General features: G+C 29.6%; 2 protein-coding genes across 2 annotated transcripts; both read right to left on the bottom strand.

The window, feature by feature from the left end:
• Positions 1-11030: 11030 nt before the first annotated feature.
• LOC136091703 (uncharacterized) lies at positions 11031-12190 on the bottom strand. Its single transcript, XM_065819410.1, has 3 exons — positions 11956-12190; positions 11564-11735; positions 11031-11185 (listed from the first exon to the last, which is right to left on the bottom strand). The coding sequence occupies exons 1-3, from the start codon at positions 12154-12156 to the stop codon at positions 11031-11033; spliced, it is 528 nt and encodes a 175-aa protein (XP_065675482.1). The 5' UTR covers positions 12157-12190.
• Positions 12191-14457: 2267 nt separating this feature from the next.
• Positions 14458-23080, bottom strand: LOC136091702 (uncharacterized). The gene is made up of 5 exons (XM_065819409.1): positions 22951-23080; positions 16721-16826; positions 15994-16676; positions 14792-15891; positions 14458-14736 (listed from the first exon to the last, which is right to left on the bottom strand). The coding sequence occupies exons 1-5, from the start codon at positions 23078-23080 to the stop codon at positions 14458-14460; spliced, it is 2298 nt and encodes a 765-aa protein (XP_065675481.1).
• Positions 23081-23372: the final 292 nt, after the last annotated feature.

The raw sequence follows: 23372 nt of genomic DNA, 5'->3' as shown, positions 1-23372 counted from the left end.
TGATATTTTTCTCAACTATCGTAAAAATTTGGCCAATAATTTAAGTTGAATTCTGTATATACAGCTCAGAAAAACGTTGATTGCTTTCCTTAAAATAATTGGGTGGACCACTTTTAATATAAAAAACTTTATGTTTATTGCAAAGAAACATCAAAATTAAACCAGCATTTTCTGCAGGTACAGTGGTTGTAACTTTTTAGCACGATATTTGTTTATACAAATAATTTATTATAACGTATTATTAGGCATCACGATTGAGTATATATAACAAAGTTACTTTATAATGATAGCAACAGCAGTTTAGTTAACAGTATTATATTAGTAACTCTGATTTATAAAAATAGCTATAAAAATCTTAAAGAAGCTTTACTGGAGTTTCAATGAACAATAATAATAAATATCCTAAATATATTTATGGTATTGGTGTTAGTAATGGATATACAAATTTTACAGCTAATGTTCAATATTATGTGCCTTGGATTTATCGAATATACCTAGGTTTAAATAAAAGCGTCGATAAGGCGATAGCGAAGAAAAAAAGAAACTGAGGTTGATACCGAACCTAAATCAAAAATACGTAAAGACGATGAAAAACAGCAATAAGGTTTTGTAATTTTTTTATTTTAGTAAAATTTACTTAAAAAATATTTCGTTTTCAATTTCGTTTACAACTGTTTGATAATATCCAATCATTTGAACGTCTTCCATTCCTTCAGGTTGATAATCTTTAAGTAATCGTAATAATAGACCCATAATTCTTTCACTATTATCCCGCCAAGCTGCTATATCGCCTTCACTGTATCTTTTTTCTAACATTTTATTCATTACAATAATAAATGATGTATTTTCAATAGCTTGTCTCTCTGAACTTACCATCCGGGTTACGTCTCTTTTAGAAGTACCATTCATTGTTACCATACTGGTCGTTCGGGTATTTTTACTGCAAAATCATTTTTGACATCAGTTTTCAAGCAAAGGTTGCCTTCCATCATTTGTTTTATTACCTGAACTATTTCAGGTCTTTCAAGATGCATTTCCTCACACCTATACACCTCTTTATTTAGTAGATCCTGCAACCAGAAGTTAGAGTAGGTTGTACTGTTTTGTGGTTGGAATGATCCGATATCATCCTCATCATAAACTGATAACATTGCTTCCATCAATGTAGTTTTACCGCTATTACTGCGTCCAATACATATAATTGTTGACTTCTTTTTTGCCGTTCCATTCATGATATCGACAATGTTATACAGCATTTCTTTAAGCGTTAAACCGTTTTCTTCTGCAATACTTCGGAATATTTGGATCGCAGTTGCGTAGCCTTTTAATAACGATGTATCAAGTGTATATCGATTATAAGGACAATTTAAGATATTAAAGCATTGACACACAGTAAACTTCTTCTAAATAATGTGATTCGCATAATTCTGTATATGAATGCCTATGTTTTGTTGCATAAGCTTGTTGAAAAGCGACATTTTCAGTTGCTTTTAGTTGAGTAGCATTGCATTTGCGTTCTAGTTTACGTAATTCCGCATTTCTTTGCAATTCTCGTAAATAACGACCGTTGTTATATAAACTTTTTTCAAGAATTAAATTATGTAGCTTATCTCTATTGGATTCACGCTTAGACCAATTTTGAGTTAGAGTATTATTTGAAATTAACAAGTCTCCATCTATCATTTAATTATTATTCTAAAAAAGAAGAAATTTTATGTATTATAAAACTTTTGCAGGAACAATTTATATTTCTAAACAATTCATTTATTGTTTCTTCCACATCATTTCGTACTTTAACAAATTGCTTTTGTACTTTACATAAATTATTTAAAACCAATCTTACATTTTCAGATGCTACGCTTGTAAATTCGCCTATTACGCCATCAACATCATCTTTATCAACGTCTTCCTCCTGTACTTCTGTATTAATTAACGAATTAACAATATTAAATTTTCCTTTTACGTCCAGTTCGTTTAATGCTTTGTTGTCCTCCTTCCAATTCTCCAAAAAGGCTTGATGCTTCGTCGCTAGTGGTGTCTCGTTCGGATGGTCCGGCCACACTGGAGTCTTTGGTACTTTTAGCAGTTTCCTCCTCTTTATCGGTTCGTTCTTCGTCGATGAGGTGGGTGTAATATCGCTCACAGTCAAAGCAGGCCATACTTCGTTGTGGGTGTTTGGCACATTGGGCATTGAGGCACATCCTCTTGGCTCGTTTCAAGGCGGTCCTGGATGTACGTCCTATTTGACTCATAATGGTCACGATTCTTGACTGAGATGTTGGAAGCATTGCATCCACAGTCATTGCATTTGGAGGATTGACCGGTTCTGGCGTTTGTAGTGCAGATTCTACATTCTGGGTTTCCGTGTATTGAAAAATATCGGCGGAAGAATCGTCGGTAATCCCAGGCGAGTTTACCGTCAGGCTTGCACAGGGCATGAAGTAAGTAGTGTCCATGGAATTGTTGTTTGCTGCAACCGTGGTGATAAGCGACTTGCTTAATCCTTCTGAAATCTGAAACCCATTGTTCTCTGCCATCTTGAAGTGGAGTTTCTTCGTCGATATTAAATACGAGGTATAATGGACGGTATGTAACTTGATGTAATTCTACTGTATCTTTAAGTAGAAATAGTTCAGGTTGTTCAGTTGTACTAAGACGTCTATAAAATTCGTCTTTTATAATATTAGATCTGTCTCTACTCTTCCACAACTTTACTTTAACTGAATTAAACAGTGTATTTATACTATTTTATAACACAAATATGTTAAGCGGATTAAGTATGATTGACGGCTGAGACAATGCGGCTCAATAGACCACCCACCCAACCTATGTAAGTCCTATCAATACGGCTCATCTATATGACATGTCTAGTGACATGTCCATTCAAAAAATAATAAGACGTATTTATAGGACGTATCTACCTTATCTATTTTCCGTAGGGCGGCGGCGCCCTAAGTGGTTTAGTTAGATATACCCGCGGGCTGTGCCCGCCGGTTAATTTTATAACTAATTAAGTCAATTAGTGGGCGCCGCCGTCCTACGGAAATTGGAATAGGTATGATAAGAACTAAGATAGATAAGAATTATATTAAAAAAACGATGACAGCTTCAACAAAAATCAGTATAGGGGAAAAGGTTTTGTACAGTTTTAAATCTAAATTTATAAATCAATGTTTATTCACAACTTTTATCTCTGTCTATTCAAAGCAATAATTCACAAATAAAAATGCAGTTTTTGTATTAATTTAAAAAAAGTGAAATCAGTATTCTTATGTCTAACATTTTAAGTATTCTTTACAAGAATTATTATCTTTAGGTTTCACCTTTACAAATAAACTATTGAAAATCAAAATAATTAAAAGTGAACTTAATTCGATATCAGTTAAAGTAATTTTTGTTTTTGTTTGATTTTTCTATTTCTTGTTTTAAAGCTCTTTTAGACATCCTCGAAGGTAGAGCTTTTAGAAATGGTCTTTTTTATTTACTTATGATTCACTTCCAATTTGATTTACTTCCAACAAGGCTGCATGCAACCACTATTAAATTGGGAGTTACTAGAAAATAAGAATAGAGTTATAGAGCAAGGAAACGGTTGACAAAAGACTTAAAAAATTGAAGGTTGTATTCAGAAAAACACGAAGATGGGAGAAGGTTGTGTCAGGAAAATATAAAGATGGGATAGAGTTCCAAAGGGTTAAATTGCGGGGGAAAAATCAAGACGAATAAAAGTTTTTGGAGTATGCAGGGATAGATGCAGTAAAAGAATGTGACTTTGATGAATAACGAATCAAGCGAAAATGAATTTAAGTTGATGGAATTAGAGATTTAGCTCCTTTGAGAAGCAACCATGATATTATTTGTAGAAAAGAAAAAGAGATGCAACGTTACGAAGATGGGAAAGAGGTTCAAACTTAACCGAGAGACCGGGTCCAACTACGTTTACAACGTATTATTGGTCCTTGTCTAGAAGAGAAAGAGCATTATTAGAAGAACCAGCTCAAATATGACAACAGTATTCCATATAAGGACGACTAAGAAATATGTAAAGGTAGAGAATGGAATCAGGAGAGAGAAAATAGCGAGCACGATAAAGAGACACAAACTTAGCAGATGCTAATTTAGCAATCGTTGTATATGTGGTTTCCATGAAAGGTCAGTAGTAAATGACACTCCAAAAAGACGTAAAGAGGAGGACTCAGTGAGAGAGTTGCCATTCAGTAAAATAGGAATGTCGACAGTAAAGCGACAGTCGTTTGTAGTAAATAACTGGAGTTAAAACTTACAAGCCACTGTGAGCCCAATCTATTGCAGAAGGGAGATCGGATTCAAGATTGGCTATCTGTTTTGTGCGATAAAAAGAATTTTTTTTTGTCAAGACAGGAGTATAAAGTTGAGTTATCAGCAAAAGAAGTTACTTTAGATGTAAGGTTGTCGGGAAAATTGTTAATGTAGGTAAGAAAACAGGACCAGGGATAGAACTTTAAGGTATCTCAGAAGTTACTAGAAATACTAGAAATAAAGAAGTGTGTTGGGCTTCAAAGATGAATTTGAGAAAGTGGTTAAAAGTAAACAATTTGATAATCTCAAAAACTTTCCTAGATACAACAAACTTTGTTAAAAGTCTTAGATATGTCAAAAGAAATAGCCCTAGCCTTTCGACCTTAATCTAATGCACAACAAAATCTTTCACTCACAGCAGTTAGCAAATCAGCTGTAGAGCAAGAGGATTGACTGTATTGAAAGCAAGTTATTTGACTCAAGATGGGATGTGAAAAATTTGGTTATCTAAGACTCAAAGACCTTGCTAATAACGGAAAGAAGAGTGATTGGAAGATAATTGGAGAGGTCAGAATGTTCACCAAAGTTTTGGAAAATTTAAACAACAGATGCCATTTTTCAGCAGGTAAGAAAACAAGACTCAGTCAAGCACTCATTGATTAGTTATGAGAAAATTGAAGAGAGTTCTGGATAACAATTTGTAAGACAGAAATTTTGTCTAGACCACAAACCGTAGAAGAGTTTAATCGAGATATGACTTTAGCAACGGAAGCTGGAGTGATTTGAATTTCTGACAATGGATCAACCTGTTTAAATAGAATGGAAGGAAGAAAATGACCCTAAGATTCGAGTGTCAAATTAGGAAAGAAATTTTTTGCAAATAGTTCTGCCATATTTTTAAGAATAGTCCCATGAATGAGAGATGGAATGTTAGACCTTCCTTTATTAACAACGATATTGAATAAATTCCAAAAGTCTCTAGAGCCTAAATACTGAGATAAGATAAAAAATTTAGTGAACTGAGAATAATGGAGCTTCGCAACTGACAGCATCTTTTTACATCAAATTCTTGCAATACTAAATAGCTTTTTGTTCTTAGGAAAGTTGTTCTTTTAAAAAAGATGAAAAAACTGATTACCATTAGATATTCCAGCTGCACAAGGTGAAAACCATGGTGTAGAATGAGGTTTGACTTGGAACCAAAGAGATGGATTAAAAGCATTCGTTCCTGCCTGATACCAGGAAGTTACGTAAAAGGCGCATTTTTTAGCTGATAGTGAAAAGACATCAGCTCAAGGACCTTCACAAAGAAAATTACAAAAAGAATTCCACTCAGCGTTTAGGTTACTAGTAAGTAGTGCGATGATAGGATGAGTCCGAAAATGATGTTTGATTAGGGTTTTTAGGAAAACGAGTCACAATGTCTGAGTAAGAAATTGAAAAATGTAGAAGCTATAGGTGTTGGTGCCAGCAGGTTCAGTAGCGTTAGAGCCAAGCCATTCAGTGTGATGAGCATTAAATTCACCAGTAACAACAATATTGGATAAGGGGAAATGAGAGAGAACATAGTAAATTTGATCTAAAATTTTATCTGAAACAGTGCAGTCTTGGGAAGAAGGAGAACAATAAAGAAAAGAAAGGTTATAGAGTGAAGAGGTGCTAAGCGGACGCATATAAAGGAATGTTCAAAGGATTACAACTTGATTTCCCAACAAATAGGTGAATTGATGCGTATAAGAGCAGAATTTAAACTTGTCTTACTAAGAGCAAGCAAGTCTGATGTTAAGAATGGTTTTTTATGTTTAATATTTTGATTTTCTTTTGTCATAATTTAACTTTAAGGAGAATTTGACTCATTCAAAGATAGAGCACGGCCTCTCAAGCAATGAGCTATGCAATTATTAACCTTAAATCATTACATAGGGTTCCTTAAATGGCCTCGACAATGCGCACCAAAAGCATTAACAGTGACACCATCCATGCCCAACATGGCATTGTTAACACTCTGATATTTTGCAGCTGTTGATTATGTCAGCCTCTTTGAGAGCTACATTAAACTTCCGACTGAACGTTTAAAAACCGGGTAAAATGCCTACTTTTTAATTTTTTTTAATGAACTCTAACATAAAAACAAAGGTTAATACGTATTACTACCAAGAAGTCTTTTAGGATTTTTTTAAAAAATGCTTAGAACAATGAAGCTTAAAGAAAACCTATAAAAAAGCACACAAACAGCAGTTAAAAAAAATAAACAATTAAAGCATTTACTGACAATTTAAAGCAAAAATCTTAACAAATTAATACAAAAATATGAACGCGTTAAAAAATAAGTAACATTACTCGTTGCATATTAAAAGAAAGAGTCGTGCTATTAAAAAACGTGGTAAAGTTCCCAATTGCAGAAACTTCATATAAGTTCCATTATTTTACTAATTTTAGAGTTATATTCTGATGTTTTTTAATGATTTTCAAAAGTGTGTACAAAAATTTTAATTCTAAATACATTTTTTTAATTCTTAGTTAAAAATTTTTATTTCTTAGTAAAACTTAAATGATTTCAATACTCAAAGTTATTAAAAAATATAATTTACTATTATTTCTTGATGATTTAAAATAACTTTTAATAATTTGAAGCTTGCTGAAGGTTTTTTTATTTGTTGCCACACGTATTAATGCAGTTAATGCTATTCTAAAAATTCAATTAGCCTTAGATTTAGATTAAATTTTATTAAAAAATGAAAAATCATTTTTCATTTCTTTAGATGCTATTAACACATCATCAAATTTACATTAATCATTATTTTTTCAAACCCCAATTATTATATCAATTTCTTGATTGACATCAATGTCTATATATTTGACATTTGAAACAAAGGTTTAAATGTATTAAAACTATATTTTAAGTTTACTTTAGATAATGTGATTAACATAGATAAAACTCATTTAAATTCTTTACATTAAATTATGTGCATATTAAAATCATCCTGATTATTTGGTTTTAATCAAGCATTATGAAAGTATTATAAATCGGTGGTGCAGATTACAATCTGTGACTGGTTTAATACCAAGAATAAGAGCAAATGATACTACACCGTCTATTAAGTTATTTATAGTTTCAATGTTAATTAATATCTTCTAAGTTTTTTGAATTAACAGCAATGAGATTTAATTATATTATAATTAATATATAATAGTAATATTTAAATATTTTGACTAAAATAGTATACTATATACCAAATTAAAGCTAATATATAATAGAATATTTAGATATTTTGACCAAAGTAATATACTATATACCTAACAGTTTGGCTTTAAAAAAATATTTCAACTGATTCTGGTTCTACGGATTCAGATCAAAACTAGGAGTTGAAAGCGCAACTAAACCTAGTTCTGTCTTAGTCCAGTTTTAAAAATAAAGATTGCACAAATACAAGTTTTATGTGCAGCAAGAACCCGATTGAGAAACAGCGGTACTTTTAAAAATATTTTTATTTCACCAAATCAAAATGAAGCTGAAAGAAAGTTAACGAAGGAAATTATTATTCAAAGAAATGCGCAAAATCAAGATTTAACAAAAGTTAAATCTTGATTTTGCTTATTTAAAGTAGATACTTGGTTTAGCTTATTTAAAGTAGATACTTTAAATAAGCTTTTTCGTTATGGTATCAGAGCGTACAGAGTTGCTAAAATATACAACCCAAAAAAACTAAAAAAATTAAAAATGTTGAAGAAAAAACTTAAAAATTAAAAATAGTGAAGAAAAACTACAAAAATCAATAATATTGAAGAAAAAAAAAACTCAAATAAAACATAAAAAACAGTGATGAAAAACCACATCTGTCATGCTGGTACACCAATTCAACATCGGTAAACATCAAACATCAATACTTCATTATAGAAGCTAGAAACAAAAAACCACAAGTTATAATGGCATGTGAGACATGGTGGACAGATGGCTCATCAACTAACATAGAAGGTAAACAAAGTAAAGTTAGCGGTGTTTGTATTTATGTTACCAACAATTTAAAGTCATATGAAATAATTTATGAAAATTTAAATGCAAAAGAGGATATTAAAGCAATATTTTTTGTAATATAAATCATATTATGTAGCTGTTTTTTACCGTACTGCAGATAGTAGTTTGTTTTATTGTGAAAAGATGGTCAAATCATTAAAGTATGCATCAAATTTAGTAAACAGCAAGAAATACAGTGGTTTTCTGATATGCGGTGATTTTAACTTTTATATGATATAATGAAATGAAGAAATTATGCGTACAATAGTACAAAAAAATGAATCAGCTCAGTTATTTATGGATAATTTAAACATAATTACATATTCAAAAATACAATTTTACCAAATTTTAAAAAAGATGTTAGGCAATCAAAAATTGTTCTAAATTTAGTATTAAGTGAATCTTGTAACAGAATTTATATGTTAGAAGATACACCACCCTTTGGTAATTTTGAACATGACCATCGTGTATTGAATTTTAAATACGTTGTAATTTTAAATATATTTTAATACCAATAATAAAGAATATCAAACAAAACATTTGTTCAACAAAGATGAATATAAAGAATTACATTAATACTTTAATAATTAAATTTGGGAAAAAGAGTTTGAAATCTTAAGCGTTGATGAAAGGTATTTAAGATGGTTAACAATCTATGAAAAAGGTTGCAAAATCTTTATTCCTCAAACTCAACAAAACAACCAAAATGTTAAAAAGATAAAATCATTATGATTGACTAAAGACCTAAAACTAAAGTTAAAAGGCACTTATGACACAAAATTAAAGCTGCAGGTTTAAAAAATATAGATGATGTTAAAAATTACAACAACCCTAATAAGATATTAAAAAAAGATACTAAAAAAGCAAACATGGAGCATGAACATAGTTTAGTCAACTAAACAAATTAAAATCTAATAGTAAATATATATACTCTTATATAAACAGTAAAACCAAAATAAAAAATACTACTAGAGCCATAAGAGATACAAATGGTGATGTTACAACAGATGGTAAAACCATATGCAATACATTAAACACATTTTATAGGTAAGTCTTCATAATCAAAAATAGCAATAATATTCCATTATTTGGAAAAAAAACCTTTCTAAGCTGTCTAAACCCAAAATTTAAGAAATTAATAATTTAAACAAAACTAAAAAAGTCAAATACAAATAAATCAACAGGTGTTGATAAAGTACAACATTGAATATTAAAGGAATGCTCACATAGTTTATGTACACCATTAGAGTTAATATTTAATCCACAATTCGAAAGTGCAACTCTACCAAACTTATGGTTACATACAAATATAACGCTATTGTATAAGAAAGGTAACAGATTTGAATCTGCTAAATATAGACCAATTTTAATAATATCAATTGAATGAAAAGTCATGGAAAGTATTATCAGAGATGAAATAATGAAATATCTAAACAATAGTAATTTTATCTCAGTGCATCAACATGGTTTTGAGATTGTAAAAAATTGTTGTTGTACAAACTTACTAGAAACATTAGATATTGTCAGTGAAGCATTTGACAATAATATTCCAGTTGACATTATATTTCTAAACTTTGCTAAGGTATTCGATACTGTGCCGCATAAAAGATTGTGTATAAAATTAGCTGAATATGGTATTATTGGTGATTTGTTGAACTGGTCTTTATGGAATCTACATTTACAAAAATATATCAAAATGATCGAACTTGTCCGACAAAGAGCAACTCGTATCCACAGTTTAAATGGTTTGTTATACGAAAATAGAATAAATAAAATTAATCTTTCTACATTAAAAATAGAAGGTCGAGGGCCGATAAAGTACAACTATACAGGTTTATGAATAACTTAGATGTAATTATTTGGTACAATCTTCTTATAATTATAAAAAAATTCAACTACAAGAGTGTACAATGGTAGAATATGTAGACAACAAAGCAAAAAAATAAAAGATTGACATAATTTTTTTTACAAATAAAATAGTGAACAAATGGGACCGTTTACCACAAGATATTCTGGGTGCGAAAAATTTAAATACATTCAAAACCCTTTATTATAGTTATATGAAAAACTGTGTAAAGCTGTTCAGTCATGATCACCAACTTATAATGGTTACGAGGCACACTCTCCGAACAAGGGTATGCTCCGAAGAACTTTAAAGGGTTCTAATGGTTTAGGCTGACGGGGCACCCTAAAAGTTCAAATAAGAACCTTTTTTTAAGGTTCTTTGCAAGAACCCTAAAGAAGAGTTCTTGGTGGAACCTTAAGGAAAGGTTCTTTACTAAAACCTTATATTAGGTTTTAGCGAAGAACCTTTAGAGTGCCCCGTCAGCCTAAACCATTAGAACCCTGTAAGGTTCTAATAAACCTACCATATTGTTGTGATTATTTTAGACACAATTAGAAATCAATTTTTAAAGGTTGCTAAAGATGCGTCAAAAAACTATATGGGAAAAGCATTTTAAGATTTGTTTTCATGAAAAAACAATGAATTGCTATTACTAGAATAATTTGTAGAATTAATTAACACAATTAATACATAAATAAATCTATTATTAAATTTATAGCAAAAATAAATAAGTTCATTTCATTAAAAGGTTTGTAAGACGGCGTACAGGCATTGGGATGTCGTCGCTTTCACTTGACAAACCAATTAATGCATGTTGCACAAATTTTAGCGTGTTTGAAATTTTTGGATGATATTTCGCATTATACAGGTAATGAACTCCGATCAAACATGCTAAATGTTTGATGTTGCCATATTTTTTTGTTCAAAGTCAAACACAATGGTTGGCGAATTCACTACCGGCATTTTACCCGCAACGAATAAATGGTCGCTGCAATCTCCTTTGAATAACCGTGGAAGCATGAGAACGGCAGTATTCATCATCATTTCTAAAAACACAATTAAAATTTAAAAAAATGTCGCGGATTAGATATTACTTATATCTACAAATATTTGTTAAAAGGATACCTTATGATTCACATAGAGTATTTATTTACGTAGAGTAATTATTTTAAATAAGTATTTCTATAAAATATTTAAAAAAATGACACTATTTTCTTATTTATCTAGAGACTAAAAACTGTTTATGCTAAATAAAGAGTTTTTACCCGACTTTCACACACACAAACACACACACAAAAGGTCACAAGATAAATGCAAGTTTTTAAATTATTGAAATCTTGATATATGAATGTTTACAGTGCATAATTTGGGTACGTTAGATTTGGTTAAAAAAACTTATAAATTAAAATTAAAAAAAACTAAACCTTTCTTTTTTACTTCATCTTTCTCGCCTTCTATTGTAGTAAGAATACTTGAAAGCAACAGATCTTGCTTCTTGCCTACAATATCCAACACCCTACTTGAAATACGTGCTAATGATACACGGAGCTCTCTATCCAAGTCTTTATTAAATAGAATCTTGACTTCAGCCAAAATCTATAATTTGTAAAAAACTATAACAGTATTTGAAGATTCAACTTTTAAAAAAATATTGTTACATACTATAAAACTAAAAACAGCCTAAAAATATAAAGATTAAAAATATTTTTATTATTAATGCAGTCAGTGGCGTCTCCAGGAGGATGGGGGGATTAAATTAAATTTAACACCAAAGGCTTATGTGGAGTAAGTTACAGCAAAAGTAAAATAAATATACCAGTTTTGGTAGACTCATCCAAGGATATGCAGCCATTATGTCAATGGTAGATTTATTTTGTATATCTTTTGTTCTATGAGTGCATGTTCTTTTTTGTCTATCTAACATCATTTCATAATTTGGACGCATCTTTGAAGATTCGTGTAGCATTTCGTCTAACAAAAGCATTGTACTAACCTCATCTTCAAATTCATCCTCCATTAGTGGAAAGTACTATGGAGATTAAACAACAATGAAGCAAATTATTTTTACTTAGAAAATATAAAAAATGAACTTAATCTATTATACTAGGAATTACAATTTTATTTATAACAAAAATAAATAAAAAATAAGATACAAATAAACAAAATCAGGGTTAATTTATTTTTTAGAAAAATAAAATTAAAATTTTTAGGTACTTTGAAAATACAATAGGTTGCAGTTAGTTAAAAGTTTATTTTTTTAAAAACAATTTTATTCACAACGCAACTTGGGGATAAATAGGGAACTTAATACTTGAAAATGTTCATGTTTCATAAAAAATAAGACAAAATAAAGTAAAACTTTAATATTATAACTGTAGCAGTAAAAAATGAGTTTCAACACATTTACACCCTAATATTTTACACCCTAATATGCAATTATAGTTGCTATTAAATTAAGTTTAATTTTTGTTTAATTTGATTATTTAGTTTTTTATTGCCATTTAGAATAGGAAAGAAACAAAATACATGAAGCAAATAAGTTATATATAAATATTCTTTAAAACCAGGCTGTTATATGAAATGAATTCTGAAAAAAACACTACTGTATTACCTTTTAATTGCAACTAATTTAAATTAAGCAACAATTTTAACAAAATAAAGTAAAATATATGCAAATGAATTCATACTGTTACTCGAATTTGTCTGGGTGTACTTTCGATTTCTTCAACTATTTTGCTGTCTTCAACAATTTTGTGTTTCTTTCCATATCCTTTTCTTCCAAATTTTTTCTTTGCCAAAAGTACATCTTCATTGTTAACCAATGGTATTCGTTCTTTTTTAAATTTATTTTTTAAACTTTCTAGCAGTATTGACTAAATACATTTTAAAATATTACTGCAAAATAATAATGTGCAATAAAATTAAAAATAAATTTTATTTTGACCAACTATTCAACATTATTATTAAATTTTTTCAAGTTACTTAGGCTGTACCTTAAAATAAATCAATTGTTTAACTCTTTTACAAATAAAATATGTAGAATCTTTAATAATTCAAGAAACTTACACTAGCTGAACCATTTTTTCTGCAACCTGGCATCGTGTAATCACACAAGTAACTAAACTTTGCACATAAAGCACCAATTACTCCTGAATATTGCATGCTGTTTGGGTACCTAAATATTATAAATGATTAAAAAATATCATAAATGATTAAAAAATTTTATGAAAAAATAAAATTATAAGCAATTCAACACTGTCTCAAATTGTAATAACAATATATCTCAAAACAACAACCTACACCAAGTTTAGTCAAACTTTACCAACCATAGTAAATGCAAATATTTCTCACAAAGTAAAACAGTAATATTTAGAACATAATTTTTTCACCATGTGTATTTTGAGGTAATATCCTCAAATAATGACTATATAAGTTGTGTACGGAGACATGTGCGTGCAGCACAAATTATTGTTTTATCCTCTTTGTTTAATGCATCTTGAACTCGTCTCGGAAATGAAGACAGAGGATACCTGATAGGCCAGTTACCAAAGGATGACAGTCTGTCATTATTGACTGCTACAACAACATTGGTGGCATCATTTTGTTTGTTGACACCAAGATTTACAATAACATCTGATGTACTAGTAATTTGGTAAAATTCTATAATTAACAAATAATCATACACAGTGTGCAGATAACACAAAGAAGGATTGAACCTTTTCTTGATTAAACCATACATTATGAATTTATATGTTTAAATTACAATACCTTGGCTTTTTTAATTTTGCTATTGCTTTCAAAAGTTTTACTCTTAGCCTGAAGTCATCTTTGCATACTTCGCCTACCATCGATTCTGTAAATCCTTCTAGGGTTTCTCCGTCAATATTAGCGGCTATTAAAATCAAGTTTATTAGAAAATCAAACTGTATTTTATAGTCCCAATTATTAATAATTAAAAAAAAAAAATTTGGTTAAGTTCAGTAATAAAGAAAAACTAAAATTATGAAAATCAATATAAAAAAAAACAACATTTTTCTAAAACATATTTAATGATTTTTCATTAAATATGTTAAAATATCCAACTTTCTCTTAATTTATAAATGTACATAATCTTAAAAAAAAGGGGAATGTTTTCTCCATGCAGTGTTCTAACCAACACAACATCATAAATCTTATACTTAACAGAGTCAATGGTAAGTATATTGCACTTCCATAAAATCTTTGAATCACTGAAATTTGAAACTTCAAAAAAATAAATAATTTTGGAGCGATGACATTCCGAGAGATTATTAAAATAAATTGAACATTCTCCTGAACTCTATGTGGTTTCCTTCAAGAAGTTGGAAGCTTCTAACTCCGAGCATTGATGAAGTTGATGACGTTTTGCTAAGATATACGCTATGTTTCTAAAATTTTTGACTGCACCTGCCAGTTTTTGAAAATATTGATGCTTTGCTTCAAAGCGCATGCACCACAAATAACGAAGAGGACCATAATCTTTAATTAAACGAGGATAATGCAACAAAAAATGCAATTTTGGTGTCAACTTTCCTGGAAATATTTCAACAAATGTTTGGACAAACGATTCTACAAGCAGCTGCAAAGTATGACAAAACAGTCCTGGAGATTTTGTAACACATTAAATAATCTACAATATCACGTAATAATAGATAGAGTTTCCAATGCTTGTTGTTTATAGGAACTCGATCCCCAATCAAATATGTTAAAAAATAAAAAAGATTAAATTTTTCAGATGCGCTGCCAACAATATTTCCAGTACCAGATGGTACTGTCAAAGGAATAATAATTGGTTTATTTTTTTTATCAATTTTTAGAAATTTAAAGTTTTCAATCTCATAATTAAGCTGAGAAACAGTTACAATTCCATCACAATGTAAATTACTTATTAACAATTTTAGGATCAAAGGAATAATTCCCTCATGTAAATCATGCATTAAATCTGGAGGAAATGATTTAGTTAACTTAAAATATGACAGGTCTAAAAACGGACATCTCTTGACAACTCCATATACACGTCCACTTATTCCAGCATTGATACCTTGCAAATGATATTTGTGGAGAGTTTCAGTTCTTAATGTTAAAACAGTTTCTTGCAGAAGTTTTTCTTTATCTTCATATTGTAACATACAATAGCGACAAATGTGTCCAGAATTAAAAGCACATCTAAAGCCAGCATGTGCATGAGCTGACAAGTTATCGGCTAATATAGTTGCAAGTGCACCATACAATTGTAAATTCTCACCATTAATATTTAGTGCAATGCCATTTAAACACGATTCAATCAAGTCTGATATTAAAGGTTTTAATATTTCTGCATATGTTTTTGATTGTTTTATATATTTTTCTTTAACTAAAAGACACAGGTGTATATACTTTAATTGAGAGTGATACTTATGTTCTAAATTACCTATAAAAAAATAAAATGCACAAAGCTTATGTGTGGAGCGGTGTGATCGAATTGGATTACACATCTCAAACTCATCTATATACATATGAATACGCAATGCATGCTTCTTCTTACAAAACACAGCATGTTTGTGAAAAATGTTGCCATCTGCGTAAGAGCACAGCAAATCATTAGTTTGGTCCTCATTCTCATTTGCTCTATGAATAGAAGCCCAAATATCATTATGTTGAACAAACTTCTTAATTACTTCTAAGATAGGAATATATTGAAAAAATTTCTTTTGATTATTTAAGCATCCGGTACTGCTAATAGTTGGTGATGTGTCTGTTGTAATTTGTGAAGAGATTTGAGCAATAATTTGTGTAATGCTGGTTGAACCATTTCCATTATCCTTTTTTCAATCATTAATTATCTGTTTATCATCACCGGCTTGTATTTCAATTTGCAATGGAGCAACAAAACCTAAATTTGATTCACAATAAGTAAAAGTTTTTCCTTCAGAACTAACAACTGAAAAGACTTTGTCTAACAAAGCCTCATTTTCTAATATTTCAAAAAGCCCATCATTAGGATCAAGAGTAAAACCAGCTTTACTCAAGTATTTTTTAAGACAATCCGCATAATTAGAAGAAAAGTAATTAATTAATGCATGAACTTCATTACCGATTTCAAGCTGAACAATTGTTGGAATAGAATGTTTTTGCCCCAAACCAATCACAAACATTGCACAATGTTTTTGCAGTTTAAGAACAAAATCATTAATATCTCTGTTAAATGGTTGATTGAGTGTTGAACTTGCTAGTTCATTGTCAAAATTACAATTAAGTAATTCTAAGTTTTCATTAACAGATGAATGCAAACTTTCATCAACATTTGTCTTGTTTCTGTCAGCATAATATATTTGATTGTGTTTTATCCGCATGTGTTGTCTTAAACCTTTTATTGTGTTGTATGTACAAGAACAACCATCAAGCCCACAAGCTACAGTAAAATTATCGTCAGCTTCGTGGCATATCTGAAGGTGAGTCAAATATTTACTTAAAATAAACTTTTTAACTTGACAAAAAGAGCAGATGAAACTTGAAATACTCGACATTTCAAAAATTAATCTAAAAAATAAATTAGAATAATTAATAAATACTAACCAACAAACTTTGGTTTCAAAACACTTAGGTCTACTGTGTCCAAATAGTTACAAGTGTCATTAACTGTCCAATTAAAGAATGGTATTGGAACATCATTAGTAGCCATGAAAATCGCTACAAATGAAAAAAAACAAATTTAATGGATATTGCTGAAGCCATTTATAAACAAAACGTTAAATGAGTATTATAATTATTTTTCAAATAAGTTATATATATATACATATATATATATATATATATATATATATATATATATATATATATATATATATATATATATATATATATATATATATATATATAATTGTATATATATATATATATATAATTGTATATACATATATAATTGTATATATATATATATATAATTGTATATATATATATATATATATAATTGTATATATATATATATATATATATATATATATATATATATATATATATATATATAACTGTATATATTTGTATATATATTGTATATAACTCATTTATATACAATATATATACAAATGCATCATAATGTCACAAAAACTGCGCTTTAATTCTTAAAAAAAAAAGAGAAGAAAAACAAAGAAAATGAAAAATATTGATCCCTGCCCCAGCCCAAATCCTTTGCCTATGTGTTACCAATTTCCTTGCGGGTTTTCCCTAAACCAGTCAATGTATGTACTGAAGCCCTCGCCTATCCCTAAATCAATATGTCATCAGTAGCGTCAAATGCTGCATTTATATATATATATATATATATATATATATATATATATATATATATATATATATATATATATATATATATATATATATATATATAAATATATATATATATATATATATATATATATATATATATATATATATATATATATATATATATATGTATATATATATATATGTATACACACATTTATAAATTTTTAGGGCTTTAAATGCAGAGCGTCTAACTACTTTCCAAACCAAATTCACTGAAATTTCCTTAATTATACTAATTTTTCTGCAACATAAATTTTTTAATAATAACTAATAAATAAAAAGTCAAAGGCCTATTTAATAAGAATAATAGGTTCCATTATCCGTTACTTTTTATTATTTGAAATAAATTTAAGTTTTTCTATAATTTTTTTTACTAGGTTACCTAATAATTTGTATAAGGTTACCTTACCCATAAGGTAATCTTTTTCTGACCTATACTATAGTGAATAGTATAGGGCAGAAAAGAGATTATAGCTAAATAGATCACAAGAAATTCAGGCCATACTCTGAACTTTTAGGTTACTATACTATATAGTATATACTATACTATATACTATACTATATAGTATATATACTATACTATATACTATACTATATAGTATATTATTCGATCAATTAGGTTACTATACTATAGTATTGTAATCTTATTGATCAAAAGAAGTTCAAAGTATGGCCTGAAATTCTATTTTGTTAGGTAATCTAACAGGTACTTATAGGTACCCATTAGATTACCTAACAAAACTAAAAAAGTCAAAGAATTTTTTATAGTCTATGAAATTTATAATCAGCTGACTAGCACATACATTTGAAATTTGCACATGCAAAGAGAGATTGAAAAAATAATAAATAAAAAGTACTTACAAGTGTTGAAAAAATAACCGAAATATAAGGATAAGAACACGTGAGTTTTTTAAAGAACCTTTTAACAATTTTTGGATCGAGTAAATTATTCATAAAACCTTTAAAGCATTGTAAAAGAACCCAAAGGTTCTTTGAAAAACCGTTTACGCAACTTAAGAACCCGAAGGTTCTTTCAAGAACCGAAATGCAGCAATAAGAACCCGTAAGTTCTTTGAAGAACCGAAGAGCCACATGAAGAACCAAAAAGTTCTTTAAGGAACCGATAAGAACCCTTACTTTTTATAGTGCATGATCACCAACTTATAATTCTAATCAAAATTTAGACAAACGTTAACAATGTTCGTATTTTGCATTGGTTGCTAGTAGACTGGAAATTCATGATTCAATCAGCTTAAAAAACTCTAGCACAAGGTTAACTTTTTGAAGCAATCTTAGAAATCGTAGCCATGCTGCAATTATATTTCCGAAAATTTGATGAAATTTATAATATTTTTCTCAGACAAGTAAAAAAGAAGACTTCTCCTTCTGCAGATGTAAGAAGTGTTTATTTAACCAGATCAGTTTTGTATTGAAAAAGAGTTCAATGTAAGATTACAATTTTACAGTTAATGAAACTTTTAATACCAATAATTCAGTAAGTTTATACTGTTTTTGCAGTGTTTTGTTTTCATTGCAGTAAATAAATAAACTTGCGTAGTGCTTTTCATTGTTAAACATACTTGACGGAAGTTTTCGTAATTTTTTTCTTAATTGAAGTTATTGAAATTTACGTCTGTATTTAACCGTATCAAACAATATCATAACAAAACTGCATCAAATCCCAAGGGATAAATTAAATAGTGACAAATATTCAAAAAGGTCGGCTTGAAACGGTTAAAGCAGAACTTTTTGCTGAAATTGAAAATCTCAGAAAATTAATTAAGGCGCAACAACAAAAAATATTGAAATTCAAGATTTAGAAATAAATAATTTAAAAATAAAAATTGGAGACAACAAACTATATCTTAGGGTGTTCCAGAAATTCATAACTGGGCATCAGTGTGAAATCGTGTCAAGAAATAAAGCATCAATAGAACAACTAATAGCTATAAATGCTACAATCAATTAACAGAAAGAGATGGAAAGGAGGTCTAAAAATGTTGTTATATTCGGATTGCCGGAGTTTCAAAAATCAAACTCAAAAGAAAAATCTACACAAGACATAGATAAAGTAAACCAAATTTCAGAAGATTTTGGTTCTGCAAATTCAGCCAGTTTTCATTAAAAGACTGAAATCAAGTAATTCATGAAAAACCAAGACCAATACTTATTGGTCTAAAAGATGCATCGGAGCTGTCAACGCAAAATCCTTGAAGAAGTTTAAAAATGTTTATGATACAATACATAAGTGACAAATTACACATATTTATGAAACTTTTCTTGATATTTGATAAGGCTGCCAAAGTGTGCAATTCACACTTGTTAGTGATTCTACCAGCTACAGAAAAAACTAGAAAAAACTAGAATAAAAATAAACTAGAAAAAAAATAATAATAATTTCAATACTAATATAGTTAAAAAGAATAACAAGAAAAGTCTTGATATTTCTTGTTTTAGACAAATTCAGTCTTGTGCAAATTAGTCTTGTTTTGTCTCGTATTGTCTTGCTAAAAGTGAATAACAAGACTTTTCTTTGCAAGACGCAAATCCTTACACTACAACAATGTTTGCTGGGTACGCTGTTAAATAAGTGCTACATTTTTTCTACTCTGGAAACGCATGTTGCTAAATTTACTAAAAATGAAGCAAAAGAGGAGCTGTTACAATTGCTTAAGATTTTGGTAAAATGAGACCGTAAGAAGTCCTTCATTGCAAATTATGATAAACTTAAAGATAAATGTAAAAAATAAATTGTTGGTGCACCAAGAATATGAGCCAAACCAATGAAGTAATTTTTGTTGATCTTTTGAAGCTTAAAGGAAAAATTGGTTTTCACTAGACAAATGCAGACATTTTGACTTTGGTTAAGAAATATTTGAAAAAAATCCAATCAAACTGGCTTATAAACCAACTTAAAAAACGGTAAGCCATCTAAATTGTGATACTAAGGTTTTAAAAAATATATATAAAAACAAAATTCGATTATAGCAAGCCAGTTGCAGGAAAATCCATTTTGTCATTCATGTTGGAATTTTATTACACAGTATGTCTAAATAATATTAAAGTACTATTAAAACTATCGAGAAATAATAACTGTCGGCAAGATTATTTTGCTTGTTTGGAAGACGACTACTATTCGCGCCAAAGATTTTAAATTTTTGAGTTCAACTTTTTTTGAAGGTTTTAGGGCTTTTTTAAACAATTAGCACTAAGAGGATCCATCAAGTAAGGTGAGAAAAAAACCTCCCATAGTAACTAGGTAAACTTCATTAACAAAAAATGAAATAGTATTTAATAATTAGTCAGCTTACATAAATTATTTTAGAATTTCCAAAAAACCTTAAAATTTAAAAAATTAAAGTTCAATATTTTAATACATTTTTAGGCAATTCTTTTGTCTAAGAATAATGTTTGAGGTGACGGAAGAACTTGATGGTTGTTTTGAGCAATTCAGTGAGAAAGTCAAATCAAAGAAGTGTCAGTAAACTTTTTCTGTACATGAAGAAGCAAAAAGATCAGCATGTTTTTTACCTGATAATCAAGTAAGTTTTTGATCGTTGTGATATTGAAAGTACTGATTAAATTTTTTATTTACTTTAGGTGTCCCGAAAAGTCCATAGAGCACTGCGGAAGATCATTTGAAAGGAAGTTCAAGTCTTCTTCCATACCGATGTTATAAAACTTCCCTAGAGTCGACGTTAAACCACGGATCTCTAACTTTTGAGGTAAGCATTAACCACAGAGCTACTACTGCTCTTTTAAAAAAGATTTCGAGATCCGTTAACCTAAAAAGAAGAAAGCTGATAAAGGTCTGGTACTTATTCTCTCTAAGGATAATGTGTCAAAAATTGCTGAGAACTGCATTTGGAATGAACTGCAAAGAACTGCATTTGGAATTGGTAATTTTTACAATTATCCAAATGCACTTAATAGTTCTGTTATTACCAGTTCTGGTGGAAATATTGGTGATATTACTTTGTCCCTCAGCTCTGGTCACAGAATCTTGATAAAATCATACGGGAGGATGCAGCTGTTTTGATATTTAATATAAGAGAAATAGTCCCAAAAACTTGTTTTACATTTTGATGGAAAAATCATTAAAGACTTAAGTGATGCAACAGATGATACAAAAGACCTTATGTGTGTCCTTATAAGATGCGACAATGAGACTCATCTTGTTGGTGTGTCATGTCTGGACCATGCAACAAGAGAGACCCAATTTTCAGCAATTCAGAAGTTATTGAACTATTTTCAAACTGGTGAGTTCCTTCTTGGTCTATGCTTTCACACTACTGCTTCAAAAACTGGTTGTCTCAAAGGAGCATGCACAACGTTGGCAAAATTTCATAGCCGAAAATTGCTTATGTTGACTTTCAGGTATCACGTAGGTGAAATTCACATTAGGCATTTTTATGATGCTGTGGCAATTAAAAAAACTGTTGGTCCCCAGAACCCATTGTTTAAATTATTGAAAGAGCACTGGAATCAAGTTCATGGGAAATACTAAGTAAATTAAAGTTGAATAAAAGGAAACATAACTCATTGTTACAACTATGTTACTGTTTCCAAAAATATTATTATTCCTTGTTTTTATTTAGACATTGGATAAACGTGGCGAACACAATAACATAGCTAAGCTTGTGGTTGTGTATCTTAATAAAGAATACGCCACCACACCACACCACGCCAGGTACAGAATTTACAAAATTGGGCTATTTCGCATGCACGCCTTATGGGCTATGCTCTTTACTTCATGAGGTTTAAGCTACAGCTGCTTATAATCAGACAGTTCACTATTTTGAGTGAAGACATTATCAAAGAACTTAAAGAGATGGCTGATTATATTTCTTTATTCTGGGCTCCATGGTTTCTGACAAGCGAGTATGCAGTTTCTACTGCTAATTTATTAAATTAATAAACAACCATAATAATAAAAATGTTAATAATTTGAATAACAAATCAAAAAATTTATATAGGATCAGAGGGACTATTGGGAGATATGTCACAATGCTAACTTTGAGCTTGCAGCCAAAGTTCATCTAAAACCATAGGAAAACCATACTACCATTCTACTACAGTTGTAATTTGCTAGCCTCTTCTGACATTGAGAATTACAAGGATATGGAAAATATGGCAAAGATTTTTAACCCGACGGAAAGAGATAAACGCAACAATTATATAGTTGCGGGAATCAGAGCAGTTCTTTCAGATGTTTCTAGTGTTTTTCTGCATATGTTTCTAAAGACTCATAATAAACCTTTATCATTCTGAGGCAGAGCACGGAAAAACGCATTTGGATGAAACTTTCTCAAATCTTTTGGAATGAACTTTCAGGATATTTTCAAATCTGTTGATGACTTCATCCGATTAAGCAGTAAAACTCATTCAAGACAATGTGGAGCGCGCCAAGAGTAAAATGAAGCTACAAGATATACTCCAAATGAAGAATGTTTGGAAAAAACTAGGGAAACAGTTGAAAATTGCGTACAAGGAGTTAGCCATGCCATGGCTTTAACATTAATTGTTCCACAGTCAGTTTTTATTGCTCCGCATCCTCTCATCCTCTTACTCGAGGTGAAGCTGACCTTTGTGGTACCACTTTGTAAAATCCTCATCATGTTTCTAAGACAACCAATTTAAGATTTAATTTTTAAAAAAGATTAAGATTCATTTTAAAAAAATTGCTTTGAAATTTTTTTATCGATCCATTTCATTAAAAGATCATATTTTAGTGATTTTTCGAAATTTGTTCCATAGATCTCTTATGTGTAAAAAACAGATTTTAACTAGATAGGTCTCTTATATGTACTAAACTGATTTCAACTAGATAGGTCTTTTATATGTCGAAACTGATTTCAACCAGATAGATCTCTTATATATTCAAAATCGATTCCAAATAGAGAGGTCTCT

Source organism: Hydra vulgaris, chromosome 15 (assembly GCF_038396675.1).
Source record: "Hydra vulgaris chromosome 15, alternate assembly HydraT2T_AEP".
Taxonomy (NCBI): domain Eukaryota; kingdom Metazoa; phylum Cnidaria; class Hydrozoa; order Anthoathecata; family Hydridae; genus Hydra; species Hydra vulgaris.
The sequence above is the reverse complement of the archived record's forward strand: the minus strand, read 5'-3'. Positions and strand labels throughout refer to the sequence as shown.